The sequence below is a fragment of the Plasmodium knowlesi genome, assembly GCF_000006355.2.
Source record: "Plasmodium knowlesi strain H genome assembly, chromosome: 5".
In the NCBI taxonomy this organism is placed as follows: Eukaryota; Apicomplexa; class Aconoidasida; order Haemosporida; family Plasmodiidae; genus Plasmodium; species Plasmodium knowlesi.
Window position 1 is genome coordinate 366,641 of NC_011906.2, and position 18,892 is coordinate 385,532.

General features: G+C 38.3%; 6 protein-coding genes across 6 annotated transcripts; 2 read left to right on the forward strand and 4 right to left on the reverse strand.

Annotated features, from left to right (window-relative positions):
- Positions 1-144: 144 nt before the first annotated feature.
- Positions 145-798, reverse strand: PKNH_0508600 (conserved protein, unknown function; the record flags this gene model as incomplete). Its single annotated transcript, XM_002258182.1, has 1 exon — positions 145-798. The coding sequence occupies one exon, from the start codon at positions 796-798 to the stop codon at positions 145-147; it is 654 nt and encodes a 217-aa protein (XP_002258218.1).
- An 858-nt stretch (positions 799-1,656) lies between these two features.
- PKNH_0508700 (DNA helicase MCM9, putative) lies at positions 1,657-5,499 on the reverse strand (the record flags this gene model as incomplete). Its single annotated transcript, XM_002258183.1, has 1 exon — positions 1,657-5,499. One exon carries the CDS (start codon positions 5,497-5,499, stop codon positions 1,657-1,659), a length of 3,843 nt encoding a protein of 1,280 aa, XP_002258219.1.
- A 2,769-nt stretch (positions 5,500-8,268) lies between these two features.
- On the forward strand, positions 8,269-12,339 carry PKNH_0508800 (histone acetyltransferase, putative; the record flags this gene model as incomplete). The annotated part of the gene is made up of 4 exons (XM_002258184.2): positions 8,269-8,553; positions 8,708-11,872; positions 12,039-12,091; positions 12,303-12,339. The coding sequence occupies 4 exons, from the start codon at positions 8,269-8,271 to the stop codon at positions 12,337-12,339; spliced, it is 3,540 nt and encodes a 1,179-aa protein (XP_002258220.2).
- Positions 12,340-12,874: 535 nt separating this feature from the next.
- PKNH_0508900 (repressor of RNA polymerase III transcription MAF1, putative) lies at positions 12,875-13,660 on the reverse strand (the record flags this gene model as incomplete). Its single annotated transcript, XM_002258185.1, has 1 exon — positions 12,875-13,660. The coding sequence occupies one exon, from the start codon at positions 13,658-13,660 to the stop codon at positions 12,875-12,877; it is 786 nt and encodes a 261-aa protein (XP_002258221.1).
- A 2,422-nt stretch (positions 13,661-16,082) lies between these two features.
- Positions 16,083-16,979, forward strand: PKNH_0509000 (prohibitin-like protein PHBL, putative; the record flags this gene model as incomplete). Its single annotated transcript, XM_002258186.1, has 1 exon — positions 16,083-16,979. The coding sequence occupies one exon, from the start codon at positions 16,083-16,085 to the stop codon at positions 16,977-16,979; it is 897 nt and encodes a 298-aa protein (XP_002258222.1).
- Positions 16,980-17,726: 747 nt separating this feature from the next.
- On the reverse strand, positions 17,727-17,990 carry PKNH_0509100 (CDGSH iron-sulfur domain-containing protein, putative; the record flags this gene model as incomplete). The annotated part of the gene is made up of 1 exon (XM_002258187.1): positions 17,727-17,990. The coding sequence occupies one exon, from the start codon at positions 17,988-17,990 to the stop codon at positions 17,727-17,729; it is 264 nt and encodes an 87-aa protein (XP_002258223.1).
- Positions 17,991-18,892: the final 902 nt, after the last annotated feature.

Sequence of the window (18,892 nt, forward strand, 5' to 3'; positions counted from 1 at the left end):
TTTCCTTTTTTCATGTTTATCACATTTTAGCATAACTGCCCAAGGTTAAACATTACACAATTTTGATTCATACATGGGTGGGGTACACTGCTTGGAAGTGCACCCCTCCCGTTACAAACACACCAAACGTGTCATCACACATAGCTAGAATAATTCTTCCTCTCCCTCCTTAACCACGAGAAAGGTGTCTGTGTCTACGGGGTGTGCGGTCCCCATCTTATCAGACTTGTCCTCTTCGGATTCTTCCTTATCAGATTTGACCATCTCGTCCTCACCAGACGTAGATGAACGGTTCTGATATTTTTTCTGGGAGGAGACTGCTTGATTCACATTTTTGGAAATATCACAGTCACGAGGAGAAGGATCTTCCCTTGTCTGGTTAGTTATCTGTTCCGTTATCTCTTGATTTTCCCCTTGAACTTTACCCTTCTTACTATTTCGCATCTCCCTAATTTTTTCCTTCTTCATTTGTCTTTTTCTTTTTTTTTTTAAACTTTTCTTTTCTATATATTCAATTTTTTCCTTCCTCTTACTTTGAAATATTTGATTCTGTGTATATTCTTTCCACCTTTTTTCCATCAATTCGATTCTTTCATTTTCTTCATTTCTCTGTTTTCGGTAAAGATCAAAGTAGTCACTTCCTGCGCCTGCACTGCTTCCCCAAACGTTTGGTACTTTGTCTACCTTTATTTTCCCTTTGCTCTTTTCCTTTTCTTTTTCCTCTGTTTGTTTAACGGGCATTCTAATTACCCTCCCATCCGATAGCATAATTTCGTCATCCACCACTTTTATATCCATTTTGGATTAGGCCCCTTTGATGTCTCCTTTTTTTTTTTTTTTTTTTTTTTTTTTTATACTACCAACGGAAGTAGTAGTAGTTAGATGCAATTTTATTTGATTAGGCGGAGGACACGAATATCCATACATTTACATTCACAAACACATGCATATAGGTTTTTCCTTTTTTTTTTTTTTTTTTTTTCACAATTGCCTTGTGATGCATCTACCCATGGGGGGGGGGGGCATTGGTGACACCTTCTTTGTGTGCTTCCCCCCCTTTTGGAAACTCGCTGCTTTTGTCTCCCCTTAAAAAAAGTACTAAAAATATATATATATATATATATATATATATATATATACATTCCCAACTGGCCTGACGGATTAGCCTCAGAGCGAAACTCACGTCACGAAGGTAAACAAACAACTGCTGATAAAAGAAGAATAACTTCCAAGTGGGTGCAAACCAGTAATAAAATTACGGTTCAGTTGGTTTTAAAAAAAAAAAAAAAAAAAAAAAAGCAAGTGCGCCAAATTTGACCTAACGAAGATCAAGTAAAAATTGACAAGTTACGATGCAAAACATATGCGCACAGTTGGGCGTGAAGTCGTCCCCGTGCGGGGCTTCAAAAGAGTTCGGCGTATTTTCTCCAAAAAAAAAAAAAAAAAAAAAAAAAAAAAGAAAATTAAGAAGACGACCACCTTTGCAAGAACAAAAACAAAGAAGAACGTAGGATAAAAAAAAAAAAAAAAAAAAAAAAAAAAAAAAAAAAGCATCGCATCTTTTTCTGCCAATGATGTGCCACTACAGAACGTTGGGAAAAAAAAAGGGTCCCTTCCAAATTGGAGAAAAGCAGCCTCCCGCTCCCCCCCCCTTTCCTACACCGCCATGCGATGGATTTGTCCGTTCCGCTCTATCAAATTGAGCTTCTCCAAAAGGAGTTTCTTAAAATAATTGTATAAGGACTCGTAGAATAAAACATCGTCCAAGGAGTAGAAGGTTCTATGCACATTATTATAAAAGAGCAGCGAGTCGTTTAAGTTATCCATTATTCCCGCTCTAGCTACCAGAACATTGTGGGAATTCGTTTTGACAGCTATTTTATACCCACGCAAACTCAGTTCCGATAACAGAAGAACATTAATAACATCGTCACACGATACGGTGTCAGTGTGCATCATCTTCGAATGCGCCTCACTTAGCCGTATCAAACTCTCTAACGTTCTAACCGTCGTTCCGTTATCTCCATTATTATCCTTCCGTAGTGTCGAATAGTAGGTAATTAAAATTAACTTGGAATTTTCATTAAAATTTGGGGTATAGTTATTCTTCACGTAGTAAATATATTCCTTGAGCTTTTCGCTAGACCAGACAATTTTGTTGCGCTGCGTTTGGGGCATTTTGAAGGCTCGTCCTCCGGCCCACTCCTCCTCTTCAGGAGTATTCTTATCATCCCCTATGGAAGAGTAGTTTTCGTTACTCTTTTTAGTTGAATTCGTTTGAACATCACCTTCCTTTACAGCGCTACCACATGAGCCTGCCCCCCCCTTCATCAAACCACCCGTAGTATAACCACACCGCACCTCCTGTGATAACACATAGTCTGCAACCCTCGAATCTATTTCACTATTATCCTCTGTTACCACAATCATGTCGAATCTGCTGAGGAGCGCATAGGAAAGATTAATAATGAGAGCCTTATCCTCAGAGGCAGATAAATTGCCCATAGGTGTTTTATGTAACTCGAAATTAGACGCACCAATAATAGTACACCTACAATTTAATTTATCAACAATTCCACCTTTCGCTACTGAAATGGTTAGTTGTTCCATTGCCTCATGAATAGCATTTTTATTTTCATTTTTCATAAGACAGAATTCGTCAATACAACAGACTCCATTATCTGCCAAAACTAAAGCTCCACTTTCTAGCATAAAAGCGTTTCCTTCTTTTATCGCAGCACATGTCAGGCCAGCGGTAGTACAAAACATACCCGACACATTTGTGCAGATGTGGCTGATGTTTTGTACTTCCCTTAGTAGCTGTGATTTTCCTGTGCCTGGATCTCCCACGAGCAATAAATGGCACAAGGTTCTTTTGTCAGAATTGTCCGAAGAGAAATTCTTTTCTCTCTTTCTCTTCCTATTTCTCTTCCTGCTCCTCTGCCTGCTCCTCTTCCTGTGCTTTGCTTTCATCTCTCTGCGACCTTTCCTCGCTGCGTTTTCCCAACTCCAGGGGTCACCATCTTCATGCTCACCGTCATCTTCATCGTCGTCATCGTTACCATCATCACCGTTACCATCGTCACGGTTATCGTCGTCATCATCGCTGTCGTCCTTGTCACTGTTCTCATCACTCCCGTAGACCCGCGTCCCACCCTCCTCACCACCGCGGTTGAAATACTTCTTCCACTTATTATTTTCATTGTAAAAGGAATCATATTCATTTATTCTGTTTCCTCCTATCAGAACCAACAGTACCGATATTTTCGACAATTTACAATTGTACAAATTGGGGCATATACTATCGCACAGATATCTCTTTCCTTCCAGTTTGTTATCCTTGAAGAGCAACCAATATTTTTCAAACAGATTTTTTTCCGGTACGTCTATCCTTACATCCGTTCTATTTCCGTTCAGCTTATTTTTTTTTTCGCTCATTTTACTACCACTTGGGGTACTCTTTCCAGAGCCCTCTTCAGAATGTAACTTCTCCTGTATTTCCTTATTTCGATTTGTTCCAATCCAATGCTCTCTGCTAAGATGTGATGAACTTATCAGTCTTCCCTTTTCATCCTCTGTGAAGCTCCCCTCTGGGTCATCCCCTACTTTATTATTCACATCATCATTCTTTTGTTTCTCTGTATTATGAACCTCTATATTGGTAGACTTACCACACACCTCCGCTTCATCCATTAGGGCATTTATACATTTGGCGAACTCATCATCTACTGCTACCTCCCTGTACCTTGAACTTTCAAGTTCCTTAATTTCTACGTTATTAGCTTCGATGAATAGTTCTGCTTCGCATCTAATGTCTTTATACAGTTTCTTCCACCTCCGCAGGATTATGCCATTTATAATTACTTTCTTCCCAGGGTGATATTTGCCAGCTAGATTTTCCAAAAGGACCACGGTAATGGAATATGGGATATTTGTTTTAGCTGTTTCCTTTATTTTTATTTCTTGATAATCAACCCTTTTAACTTCGTTCTCTAAAAATTCGAAATTAGTACCATTACATCTGTTTCCATTGCTTGATTTGTTACTGTAATATTTTCCCCTGTATGTGAAATTCCACTTGGTAGTGCGGTTGTAGGCAAAGCCCTTTGATCTATAATTAGCGTTACGGTGAGGATTATATTTATGGATATACTTGGAGGCGCTTTTAATATATGGAACTCCACCCCCCGTCCTGTTTTCTTGTGCCATGTCTTTCCTCCTGTAATTCCATCTCATATTTACTTGCTTTCCTACCGAATTGTTTTTATACCTTGAGGGGGATTTGTTCGTGTTAATCTGTTCATTGGGACACTTAAACACCATTTGCGTGTTGTAGTACAACTCAGGAATCGCCTTCTTTTTAATTATATGATCACATTTTATACATCTGTACTTTTTGCATTCCTCCAATATTTTCTTTTCTCCCACTCGGGTTATTATCCCTTCTGTGCTTACGAACTTACCAATGTGCTTATTCCGTATTTCCTGCAAATAGTTAATATGGATATCATGCAGGTAAGGCACATTTTCCACTCGACACATAATTTTTATATTTTGTTTGTCAAAGATCATTTTCAAGCAATTATTTATTTTGGCTTTGGTATTTTCGTCCTTTAAAAAGGCGTAATCTTTGTATAAGTAGAAAAGCCCTTTTATCAGACACGCACTGTATGCATCGATTTCTTCCATAAGCATTTTGTCTTTGCTAAAGTTGTAAACTATGAAATCGTAGAGGGAGGCTTCTTCTGTGCGTTGCTTCTCATCCGAATTTAGAGACATGGTCCCATTTGGGTAGCTTTTCTTCTGATTAGTTTTCCCCTCAGTTGAGCCTCCACCCTTGAAAATCGCGTGAGACTTTTCTCCTAATTTATTCTTGCCTCCCACTTTCTTATCCTCCCTCTTTGACAACATATCTCCATTCCCATAAGAACAGACATCATTTTCCCTTGAATCATCTGCATATATCCATTGGACATCGGAATCTTCCCCCTTATTGTCCACATCACTGGTTGGCCAATACCTCCTCCCCTCCACACGATCGCTATCACTTACATCCTTTTTTACCTCTTTGCTATACAAAAACTCGAAATAGCAACTCAGGAAAATAAGTCGAAAGAAAAAAGGAATGGAGTAATTATTCATAACATCGATAAATTTGTGGAAGCTATTCTGCATGTAATATATCAATTTGTTTTCTCCATGCTGAATCGCATCGTACGTGTCAAAATAGAAATTGTATATGTGCTCATTAGTTACCTGCTGAGGGTTTTGAATATCCGAAAATTGTATGTCTTCTATTTTGCTAATATAGCTAAGTGCAATTTTCTTTACCTGTTCATAGTATTTTTTATTTTTTAAAAACAGTTTGATTATTATTTTATTGAAGAATTTCACATTTTTTATGTTTTCATCTCCGTTGCTGTCGTTGTACTCGTCCTCACTGCTAACATCATAATCAGTATCGCTGAAAATGCTCGATTCGGAGCTGGAGAGCAACATGTTCAGTTGGGATAACTGCGTGAAATGATAAGTAGTTGTTTTGCACCTTCACAAAGTACACATTTCACACCTACCATACGGAAGGCAACGGGTTTAGGGCTAACACTTGTCCCCGCAGGAGCACACGAAAATGTGCATGAAAAGGGGGGAAGGGGGGGGAGGAGGAATTTGCAGTATGTGCAAGAAAAGCGTGTTATGATGCATTGAATTCACATCATATTACACTGTATCACATTTCAAATAATGAATTACTATGTGAATGTCAATTTGTACACTCACAACTTTTTTAGCTTATACAAAGTTAAAAAAAAAAAAAAACAATTCTGCAAGGATTATATGGCATAAAATAAATTTAAAAGAGTCATTCACAAAATTGACATTTAAAAGAGAAAAATAAAATAAAATATTACACTAAGGGAGAAGAGTTCCGGGTCTTTTGCATGAAAAAATCGGTTGCATAAGTTAGCTTCGTATCTTTATCTCTTTCTCCGTTCCATTTCAGAAGTTCGCGTCAGTTTATGCCTCCTTGCTGAATTATTCAAAATACGTGTGTGTTTAAATTAGTGAATTAAAAATGGAATCATACAATATGGTAGCTTGACACTTTGACATTTTATCAGCCTGGCAAAATATGAGCTGATGAGAAAAAAAAAAAAAAAAAAAAAAAAATTGCAGAGAATTACTAGCTTTTTTTTTTTTTTTTTTTTTTTTTTTTCCTGTTCATATTTTGTTCTGATGTTATCCTTTTCCAAATTATCCCGCCCTTTTACACGTAAGGGGTGTAAATGACCATGTTGCATAAATTTCCGTTTTAACGAAAAAGAATCTAATAGGGACTCCTCCCGAGAGCGTAGCGAAATTATAGACAAAGTTTCAAATTGTATTGCAGACGAGACTGATTCTTTTATATGAACCGTTCAGGCAGAAAAAGAAAAAAAAGAGAAATTTCAAATATTAGCATAGCATTAGAGGTGTTGCAAAAGTGACAATGTAGCTGTAAAAGTATATTTTTTTTTTTTTTTTTTTTTTTTCTGATGTGCATGAAAAAAAAAAGTTGCACAAAATTGTTATGGCTAGAAAAACATAAATTATTATTTTTCAAAGTGTTGGTCCTGTTTTGGCAAATTTTCCACGAAAGCTAATAAACCTCTTCACATTTATGCACATTTTTATGTTTAAAAAAATATTTGTAGGAATGCTTATAAAATTGTGCCGATTTTGAACAAGTATCATAGACCTGGGGGAGAAAAGCCTTGGTGTAAAATTATGTAACTTTTGGTGTGGCGTGTTCGAGTAGGGCAACGCATCACGTGAAGGAAGGTACACGTCGCTGAGAAGGGGGACATATGAACCGCAGATAAGGCATACGCCAAAGGGAACATGCATATGTTTACACGAACATAACCTAACCCTTTTTTGAAATGTCAACATTTGCGGCTTCATTGTGAATTAAATTGCGCATTCTCTTTCGTTTTCACACCCTTGCCGAAATTCACCCCATTGGCGTGTTTATCGCATTGACCCCAGTTTGTTCACCTTTTGGTAAAATGCCGTTCTTTACTCGTAAATTGCGTGAACGTAAAAAATGGGCCTTTACATTGAAGAACACTTCGAAAAGGGCACTACTATTTTGCTAAACTGAAGAAGCCCTAGCCCCAGGTGGCATTCGACCCTTTCCCTGTTCACCTATTCGCCTGTTTTCCTACTTTTTTTTTTTTTTTTTTTTTCCATTTCTGGCCTTGCCCCTCTTTAAAAATTCGCTTTTCATTTTGCCCTGCGAGGTATTGCGCATGAAGCTCATCTTCCATATTCGCTCCATTCACTAGAATTTCATAAATCCGAGTCATTACATTTTTCTGCGGCAAAACATCTCCCGGCATGTGCCGACAGATATATATACATATATATACACTTAGGTAAGTGTCATACGCGTAATTCTGCGCGCGCGTTTGTTTTATATGGCTGCGCATGCGTACTGGTATGTGTGGCACGCTTAAACACTGTACACATATGTAATGTGAGCACATGTTTTTTTTAATTTCGCCCCCCTTTCGTTTGTTGTATTCGCATTTGTTACACATCCATATGCTATACGTTATATTTGTGTGTAAGCGTTTTTCACGGAATCCCAAATTCGATGCATGTTCTTCTCTTGTTCTGTACGAGTGAGCCATAAACCAGAAACAGTTGAATTGTTATTTCACTGTGTACGATTAACTGCAGTTCCAATAGAAACAGTGGCAGGAGCATTCTGTTCAAAAAAGGGAGCAGTTCTTGGGGTGCTCGGAGAAATGTACATAAGGGGGCATGAATAAGGGGAGAAAATACCTGCACTTTTGCTACTGCGACCAACATAGTAAAAGAGGCGTAATTTTTAGAGAGACAAAATTTTGAAAAGAAAGAAACCGTTGCAAAGGATCCAAGTGTAGGTGTACATCTGTGCTGTTCAACATTCCGAGGTTGTATAGATTGACGGCAAAATCCTTTGTGCGCGAAAGTGAATCATGGCATAAGTGCCCCTTAACCGATTTTACGTGCCTACGTAGATGTATATATGTATATATGTGTATGTCTATTTGATACCCATTTGTATAACCACACTTGAATGCACCCATGTGTATGATCCTATATATTTTGCAATTATACATAGGAGCTATGTAGAAAAGCGCACATGGTGTGCCCTTAAAGCAGACTAACCGAAAGGATGCCCTTTTTTTTTTTTTTTTTTTTTTTTTTTTTTTTCGTTCAACAATATAAAACTCAGTTAAGATGAATCCCGTGTGCAATAACAAATTATCCATAGCTGCGGCTGAGGAATGTAAAAATGAAGAAATGGACCGGGAGTATTACAGTTGTATAAAGAACTGTGCCAATGATTTGCAGAATTTGTCTTTAAATTTTTTTCCCTCAATAAATACGTACACGTGCATTCCCAAAATAAATGCGATCAATTCGATAACGTTTCACCCATGCATTTCTAGCGAAGATTATTTCAACAACACGTACTCGTTCAAGCCATTGTTCACGCACCATTTCTTTAGTGACAGCGAACAGGTAGGCCAGACAGGGACGCACGATATAACCAACAATATAACACACACGATAATGCACGCGCGTGTGTATATATTAATATATGTGTTTACTTATGTGTGACCATCCATGATGAGCACTTATCATTCCGCTTCTTCCCATCCTCCCCCCCCTTTAGGTTATCGGGTTCGACAGTCTCCAAATAGATTTCTACTACACATGTGATAGTTACGATGTATTTATGAAGATAAATGGGTCCATATGTGATCAGTATGAAAATTCAAACTACATCATGCTGATGCTTTTGCAAAATTTATACATTACGACTCCGTACCCAGGTGGGTTCATCGAGACGGAGGAGGAGTTCCTAAAAATTCTTAGAAGAAACGAATCGACAGAGCGAAATGAACAGGAAACCACAGGAAAAGAAAAGACCAAAGCGACCAGCATCAACGAAAGTGATGAATTAGAACAAGAAAAAATTTACAAACCTCCCGGTTTTATCATTTACGAAAAAAAACTATGTGATGATATTTATTTGCAAATAAGGAAGTGTGGGTTCTCTTCGAATTATTTTAAATTGGATAATATCAACTACATGGGCGGTGAAGATGACGATACGGAGGAAGCTGAGGAAGATGATTATGAGAACGATGTGGTTGTATATCAAAAGGGCTTCACAGATACGGTTCGAAATGAAAATATTGACGGAGTGAAAAATGAGACCAGTACCAAAGGAGGAGAAATTAACAACACGTACGTAGACGCCAATGATAATAATAACATAAAGGAGGAATTTACAAATGATCCATGTGAGGATGAAAGAAAGGGTGAAGGGAACGAGGCTGACACGCCAAAATACATAACGAATGATGACAACTGTGTAAGTAGCACCATATCCAACGAATTAAACAAAGAAAGGACCAGGATTAAGAGCGACCCGAACACTTCCTTCGTTGATTCCTGCAGAGTAAGTAACGAGGAATCTACATCTAACAAGGAAATGATAAAAAAAGAAAAGAAGGAAAACGACGTTCCCCAAGTAGGTACTGAAATTGATGGCTTTGGTTGTGATGATCAAAAATCCCCCGTTGAGTCGAAGAAGGGAAAGAAGAACCTCACGAAATATGTTACGGAGAGGGACATGTCTAAACTTTATCGACATTACTTGCGCATCGTGAGGGCCAAGAAGAGAAAAAACCTCATCGCAAAGGTTGACACTCAGAACGAGAAGACCTCCCCAAAGAAAAAATTGGACAAGCAAAAAACTTCAGGAGGATCTGCGCAGGGAGGCGTTGGTGTAACTGCGACTGTGTCATCGGGGCCGCAGGTAAAGGAGGATGAGCAGGGGAGAGAACCGAATCAGCCAAGTGTAACTACCCAGATGAGCGCGACTACCGAATCGACAGCGGTTCTGGATTTGAGTTCTCCAAAGAAGGGAACTTCAGTGAAGGGAGAAATTTCTCCGAACCAGTCAATATCACCAAAGAAGGATGGTTCTCCAAACGAACCATTGGATTCCTCTATGCCGAACCAACTTAATGAGAAAGAAACGAACAAAAGGAAGAAAAAAAACGTTAGAGAAGAACTCGTTTGGGCCAAGTACGATTACACAGTTAAGAACAACTTTGAGTTGCTCCATAGAAAAGTGGAGTGGTTTTACCACTGGTTTATAGAAAGCGCCTCTAACATTGAGTACGACTACAGGTGGAGCGTCATACTACCATACATAGTGTTTAAGCATGGTGAGAAGAAAAAGTTTACAGAAAATAAATTCATCGAGAATTTAAATGTGCAGCTACTTAACAACCGAAGAACTAATGTTAACGTCATTCCCAGTATAAAGTTGGACCCTGTATCCTCCCCCCCAAGTACTGCAATGAATAACAAGGAAGTGCCTCTCCCCAAGGGGACCGAAGTAGAAGATGGAATCTTGAAGAAGCACAAACGAGGAGCAGCAAGTTCAATGAAAGAAAAGAAGGATGTTAAGAAAAGGAAGAAGGGTCAGGGAGGAGAAAACGCTGGTGAAGGAAACGCAGAGGAGGAGATAGACCAGCGTGACGAGAACCATGAGCATGTCGGGCAATGTGAAAGTGAAGAGATAAATGATGAGCAGAAGGGGAAGGAGAAAGACAAAATAATGGTGAAAAAGGAAAGTGAGGATAATAAGAAGCAGATAAAAAACACAAAGGATAATAGTAAAGGAGAGCAAATTCAAGTGAATTACAACAGTGAACAAATGGAATCAACGTTTGATACAAATGAGTACGTGCTCACCAGCGAGATCGTTATTAAAGCGATTGAGAATACGTTGAAGGATGTACGAGGTAAGGATGAAGAGGAGTATTATTCATTCCACAAAAATTACGATGTCATTTATTTATACTCCGATTTGGAGAAAGGCGAAGGGGAAGCATCGAATGTTGCGAGGGATGGAACGCCCTGTGGGGTAGTAGACAATGTGCCAGCGGTACCAGATGTGAAGGGTGAAAAGAAGACGAAGGGGAAAAAAGGATTAGGCACAGGAAGGAGAAAGGGAATACAGCAGAAGGAAGAAGAAATAGTGAAAGACATTACAAATGATCAAGAGAAAGGAAAAAAATATAACAAAAATAAATATAAAAGTAAGGGAAAAAATGAAAAAAAGAGTGAAGAAAAAATGGAAGGAAAAAATAGGAATGAAAAAAAAAGTTTATACTATTTTTATCTCTTCGGATTGGCAACGACCTACACGTTCTTTACGTTTCAATTTGACCGGAACAGAATTTCACAATTTTTAATTTTTCCACCGATGCAAAGCAAAGGATTGGGAATGAAGGTTCTAGAAAAAATTTACCACTTATCTATAGTAAATTCAAACGTGAAGGAAATTACTGTAGAGGATCCAGCGGTGTCATTCACCCAGCTGAGGGATATCATCACCATTAAGATGTGTATCGACTTGAGGATTCTGAGCCCCACCATCCTCTACCCAAGTGATTATTTAAAGACAAAAAATATCGACAAGGAATATGTTGAGTTGGATAAAAAGAAGTTTATGAAGGTATGCAAAGAGACACATAAACAGATTACTAGAATGGTTGAGACTTTGTTATTGGCGGGTGTTTTACCACACCCTGCTCCTTGCTATGCCGATACTGGAGAAGATAAAGTTACGGGCATTAGGAAGAAGGAGAAGAAAAATGAAGGCCCTGTGTGCCTGAATTCGATGGAGCATTTCGAGTCATCTGATTTGTGCAAAGATGTCCGCATCAAGATTAAGAAACGCATTAAAAATGATTACATCGGGAATTTGATAAATAAAAATATGAACTGCATGGCCAGCGATGTGTTCCAGGATTATGTAATGGGGAGAGAGAGGATGGAGAACATGCACCCTTGCCGGTGGTCATCACCATCGCATTTTCATATTTGCAAACATGAAGGAGCGAAACGAACAGCATAACCAATTACGTATACACCAGCTGGCACATTTTTTTTTTTTTTTTTTTTTTTTTTTCCTGCTTCAGGTGAAAGAGGAGCTTTACAAGCTTTGGAGAAAGCAGTGCAAGGTATATTACAGGTGAGTGACAATTGATGGGTAGGAACAATTTAGCATATAGGGCGCGATTACCAATGGTGTAGACAATGGTATGGGGTGAGGAATACGCTCCAACACACCTCATACTCGTCGTTCTCTAATAGAAACACTTCACCCTTGAACAACCAAATTGAATAAGTAGCACCCCCATTTGATCAAATTTTTTCTTTTTTTTCCCCCTCGCAACATGTAGGACGATTAAAAAATTGAGGTCCCTCTATCCATTGTAATGACATGTGCAATCGTGAAATTGAAATGCCAAATGTATAAAAAAAGGTGAGATGACCGGAAGAACATCATGGGAGAATTTTTTATTTGAGGGTTTATTTTTGCCTGAGTGTTTTCGCCCATTTGAGTAAATTACCCCCCACATATGCACACACGCGGTGGTGCCCATAGGGAGTGGAATGAGGTGAAGATAAATGCCCAAGGTACACGCATCAATTGGTGTGGACATTTAACTGGACGTAGGCGAGGCGACGAAAAAAAAAAAAAAAAAAAAAAAAAAAAAAGGAAAAATAGCTAACTAGTTCTGTCACCTTGTGAAGAATGTTACAAATGTCACAAAGCCAGCTAGCTATTTTTCCTTTTTTTTTTTTTTTTTTTTTTTTGAATGTATCTTCTACTTCATCACACACAAAAGTGAAGAGTTGTATAAATAATTACTTGCCTGGTGGAAGGAGGTGGCGAGCGACCATGTTGCCCTCCCCCCAAGTACGGCAAGTGGGTGGAAGCATGTAACAGACTGAGGGGAGAGGAGTCCTGCTAGCTTGATGAATTTTCTTCGTCGTATGCATTTTGATTATTAATGGAGGGCTCATCTTGAATGCCTAAAAATATATTGTTAAAGTCTTCATCATTTTGGTGTTTATATTTTGGCTTGGTAATACATGAAATGAACAGAATTCTTTTATTTTTTTTGGCAAAAAAAAAATAATTAAAACTTGAAATACTTTCTTTGTCCACATAGGGATCATTATCAGTGTCGTTCAAGTAAGTGTAAACATCGCAATGTTTAAAGTCGATCAACTCTTTTAAAATCTTCCAAATTCTTTTGTTGAAACCTCTATATATATTCTCAATGACATAAAATAAATTATAGTTAATGTTATCTATGACTGTGTTCATATTTTTTATTTGCTTCAAATTTGATTTATTTAAAAACTTAAATTCATAATCTGGGAATACATAGTTTAATATGTTGATTACGTTTGTGAGAATGTTTTTTTTTTCCTTCGTGTTTAAAACTTCTGGTACTTTTTTCTTTATCGAAGTTTTGTGTGTCCCACGTTTGTTGCTACAATCGATGGAGTTGTTCGTCTCTGTTGATGTACCAACGGAGTTGAATGTTTGTATATTTGAGGATGTAATTTCCTTCCCGTTTTTGCTTTCCCCTGTGAGGTTCGCACCAACACTGGCGCTGTAACTGTGGGGCGATTGATCAATTTCTTCGAACAACTCAATTTTCGCTTCGATAAATCTGTCGTGTGCCTCAAGCCTTTCTAAAATTAAATTAACATCGTTAAGGTTTTCTATATCTAGGTTGATCATTTTGCGCCGCGTGCGTTGTGCATGTGCCTTTGCTTGTTATCTCTCCTGGCTCGGTTCAACTGGTTCTCCTCCCTTTGTCTCAACAAATTTATGTTTGTATGTCCACTTCTTACTGTGCGTGTCTATCTTGTGTAATGGTTGTGCCCATTCCCTTGCCGTTACATTGTAACAGGAATAAGACGGGACTCGGAGCGGGCTTTCTTCTAAGCTTCGAGTAGGGCTGCGTCGGTTGCGCAGGGTGTGTGTGTGTGTGTGTGTGTGTGTGGATGGATGGATGGACACGATTGCTTTTTGCACCTTCCCAAATGCTAGCAAGCGTCCCGGGGACGAAAATGGGCAGTGGGAAAGGTAACCAGGTATCAAAAGTGATGCAGTAGTATATGAATAACGCAGTAATGAAGTGCAATTAATTAAATGACAAACTGGGAACTCCACGATGCAAATCATGGCACGCACCGCCCTCATTGCATGGCGCAATTGAATAACTGCCGAAGGGCGAGGATGCATAAGCACATGCACATGCACATAAACATGTACATTTATATGCACAATGCTTTTTTTTTGTTTTTTTTATTCTTGCGTACTACCATCAGTACACTAGAACAAAACAACTCGCGCACTTGTGTGTTTGCCTTAATTGACGAGAGAAAACATGGCAGTCATTTTTTTTTTTTTTTCCCTCCTTTCGCCATCTTACAATGAGAAAAAAAAGGCATGCAAGTCCACATGCATTTTACACGAGTGATATGCAATATATGCATGTACTCCTTTCGCGGAAATAAAATTATTTTCTAAAAGGAACTAAAAATGGAAAACCCCGGAAAAGTGTAAAAAAAAAAAAAAAAACAAAAACAAGTTAAAACGTGAGATAAAATAAGGTATACAATGCGGGATGAATGATACCTAAGGTGACCCCTGACATGGTCGCTAAAATAAAGACAATGTGAGGAATGAGTTGCACTTGCGAAAAAGAAAAAAAAAAAAAGAGAGAGAAAAAATTTTGCGCTTCCTCTTATCGTTGAGCAAATCTAAATTGAGTACATCGAATGTGTTTTTTTTTTTCTTTTTCTTTTTCCTTTTTTTTTTTTTTTTTTTTCTTCTGTATGAATGCATAATAGTAGCGAAGAGAAGTATGCATGCGGAAATTGCACACAATAGGCCATGCTGATCATGTGCGTGCAGCCCTTATCAGAAGGAAGGTTCCTCAACTGGGGGGTGCCCGCAAGGGGGAGAGCAAAAGAAATCGAAATGATGTACAAATGTGAATACTGCGATGTAGTAGTTCGTGCAGGGATAATATGCTTGCCCTCATCTTCTTCACTATTTAAGATGTATACACTGCTACAAGGGAAATATAATTATTCCTACCTGCGTTGGTATGATTCCTCATGCTTCATACCCTCTGAACAAATATGTACACATTTTCTCATGCTTAAAGGACGAACTACAATTCAAGTGGTCGGTCAGGTCTTTTCTTTAGGGAAATGCCACCAATGCGATTCTCCATTTACACCCCTCATTGTAGTTGTATGCAGGAATTTAAAAAAAAAAAAACTATCATTTTCTTCTGTTCGTACGCGACAGCAGATTATTTTCCTCCCCCCAGTGTGTCACTAGGCTATTTTGACATTTCCTGCCCGCAGAGTCTGCCTTTTTCCCTAAGCCACACTTCCCATGCTTATCGAATTTAATGTAAGTCCGAATCAATTTGAGAAAAAAAAAAAAAAAAAAACGAATTCGCTTCTCCTTAAATGGTTCCTAATTTCACGTGGTTACCTTGCCGCCATGAGGGTCATTCGTTCGATTGGACGAAGCCAACGGCTCGAAGGGAAGAAAAAAGGAACGCTTCCGACTTGGAACCTTCATACCATGTGCACATAATGATGCTTATATATGTATCAACTTACAGTGGGAAAAAAAAAAAAAAAAAAAAAAAAAATACTCTAATGAGTAGCACGAACAAAAGAGCGCACTCTGGAACAGTTCACTCCGATTGTAACTTTTTCCCCGTCGAGGCTTTCCTCCTATAAAAGGTTAAAAAAAAAAAATTGATTGAACCAATGGTAGCTGATAATTGAGCAAGCTAATTTTTTTTTTTTTTTTTTTTTCTAAATTTTTACCTTGCTTGTTCATATTTTTTTAAAGCATTTTTTTCTTTTTTATTTTACATTTTTTTACTCCAAAACGGTGAGTCATCAAAAAAATGTCTTCCAAAATGTTTGCGGGGTAGAAGCGAAGATTGTGGTAACTTACCCAAAAAGAGGTGGTATCTCTTGCTATGCTGCTTATCAAATGAGTACATATACTCGCAGATGTACCATAGCATACACTGTGAGCTACACAGACGCCAACGCGAAATGAGTCCCTCGAGCGGATGCCCCACACGAGACTGCGCCCTCCCCCGAAAGTTTCGGCAACCAAAATGAAAGGGAACTTTCTGCTCTTCAAAAATTATGCAAAATGGTACAAACGAGGTAGTCATCAGTTGTGCGTGAAATGGTATGCACACAATGTAGCAGAGTTGGTGAATACAAAAAAAAAGGGCGGAGAGATGAACAAACACTTTTCCGCAGGTCCTATAAAAGATGGAATTAATAAATACGCAAGTGAAGCTCCAGCACGAGTAAGCTTCCCCAATGCAGATTTTTCCCCAAATCTTAGTCATCACAATTATGATAATGATGGTGATGTCGCTTTGACGCGCAATGCTGAGGGGCCTGTTTACGAAAACGAGAGGAAACCAAAGGATGAGATAAAATTACGGTGTGCAAAAAGTCTCAAACTGTTAAGTATGTGCATAATCACTTCCTTGTTTTTCTATTGTACATTTAAGAAAGTGCCAGAGGGGTATATTTGTTTAGTGCAAAACAAAAGTGACAACACAGTATTGCCATACATTTATGACGATCTGATGACGTTTTTTTTTAATCCATTGAAATATAAAGTTCATATAATCAGAGTCATTCCAATTCAAAAAAAGTTTACACGTGTGTACGAGACGTTGGATAAAAAAAAAGTTCGCGTAAAATTACAAGTCAAAATGAAACCCAAAATTCCGTTTATTATCGAAATTTTTAGTTCCTTCGGGGATAATTACAGCACAAATTATATTGAAAAGGAAATGAACTTGGATATTATGAATGTTGTGAAGAATTATGACTTGGATACTTTAGTAGAGGAAAATAAGGAAGCGAATGGTACTCCACACGTTACAGTGGATGACGCAGTTGATCAAATAATGGACAGGTTTTACGACTGTTCCGTTTTTCACAAAATAATTCTTTTGGACGTCTCCATCTTGTTTGAACGGGTAGAATAGAGATAAAAGATCATCACGTTTAAAGCACGTAGCGTTCCATGAAAAGCATCGAACATGCTGGGGTTAATTGATTAAGGGCATCCATCACTACTCGAAATCTTGCCAAATTGGGCATAGCTAGCCAATGTGTAAATGTTCATGTGTTTTTTTTTTTTTTTTTTTTTTTTTTTTTCCTATCGTGCGAGGAAATTACGCGAGCTTGGTTAAATTACTCCTGCTACATTCACTGCGCGATCGTTACAACTGGTGAATTCTTTATTTTGTTCATGTGATTCATCCACTTTGTGATGATCCATTTTTGAAGATCCAATTTGAGCCTTCGTTAGCACCCAGTTAAATGCCAAGGCGTGTGCAACAGTATCGAAAAACAGCCATGGAAAAAGGTTAAGCCCTTTTCTGAATAATACAACGAGTTGGGATACAAAAAAAAAAAAGACGGATAGACAGACAGACACATAACGCAATGGCAAAGCTTCAAAAGGAGTAAATTCTGCTCGCCAATGCTTCTAATTATGATGAATGAAATTGAATTAAGTTAGATCACACTGCGCTACGCAGCACTGAATTCGAGCCAATGGAAACTTCTTCCCTAGCGTCTGTTTGTTAATATCGTCCATTTTTCCACTTTCACCTGAACCGTTCAGGCAAAACCAGATTTAGGCGCAGCGAAGAGGTAACTTTGTCGTTTCTGGAAATTATAACATCGTTATGTAGCTAGTCCCCGTTTTGTCCCTCCCTTTTTTTTTTCTACGCAGTAGTATTGTTATTTCGTCGAACTTCTAAAAGCAGTGGACCGCAAATGACCCCTTGCTGTTGCAATTTCTGATGAGCATTGTCACAATAGGGGAAGTTATTGGATTTCCAACATCTGCACACGGAAATTTTTTTGGATTTTTTTTGCGGAGGGTAGACTTTCTCGACGTGCACAGCCTTTAAGTTTCGCATGTTTAAAATATCTCCTTTTTTTCTAAACGCATTAACTGGCTTTTCCTTTAGTAATATGTTCCCCATTGTCCTTTGAGTTTGATACAAGACGGTGTGTTTTTTTCGCGTCCTTCACGCTTCGTAAATATTATTTGTATAACTGTTTCGTCACTGTTACGGGTTGCTACATACCGCAGGAGTTCAAATGGGAAGTTAAGAGCGTCGTTACAAGTATGCCGTTACAATTATGTCGTTACAACTACGGTGTCATGTTTTTATGCTGATTAAGGCGAGGACTTCGGGACCAAGAACAAACATGCATTAATATTTTTTTATTTTTAACATACGCCAAACCCTTCTTTTTGTCATTCCTCCCATGCGGCAGATGTCTTTTTTTTTCTGCTACAGAGGGAAAATAAATATAAGCAGCCATACACACCCGTTCCAATTTCCACAATTTTGGGTCTTCCCTTAAGGTGCATACGGAATGGTCTTCGCGAGAAGGTGTTATTATTTTTTTTTTTTTTGCGTTACACAAATGAAAGGAGTGCATTTAACGACGGGTAAGAGAATCCCTTTATACTTTTTAAATGCAACAAAGTGGGAATAAATATACGTACATGTGGATCCTAACAAAAGTATGATCAGCTGTAAATTCGCGTAAAACGAAAGTTACACATGTGCAATTGGCGTGTCCGCTTCCTTTACAAGGTAAGCGGGGAGGTGGGGAAAGAAATGTGCTAGGTGGACCTGGCCAGGAGATACAAGCGTTTTTTTGTTTTTCACTTTTTTCCTTTTTCCTTTTTCCCCAATAGCAAATTAGCAAGCTAGCAATTGTACGCGGTGAAGGCGACAAGGTGGGAAAAACAAAAAAAAAAAAAAAAAAAAAAAAATTTCACACAAATGTCGGCATTTGCTTTTCAACCCATTTGGTATGCATAATTAACGCGAGAGTTTCGCGCAAGTGTTTTTTTTTTTTTTTTTTTCAC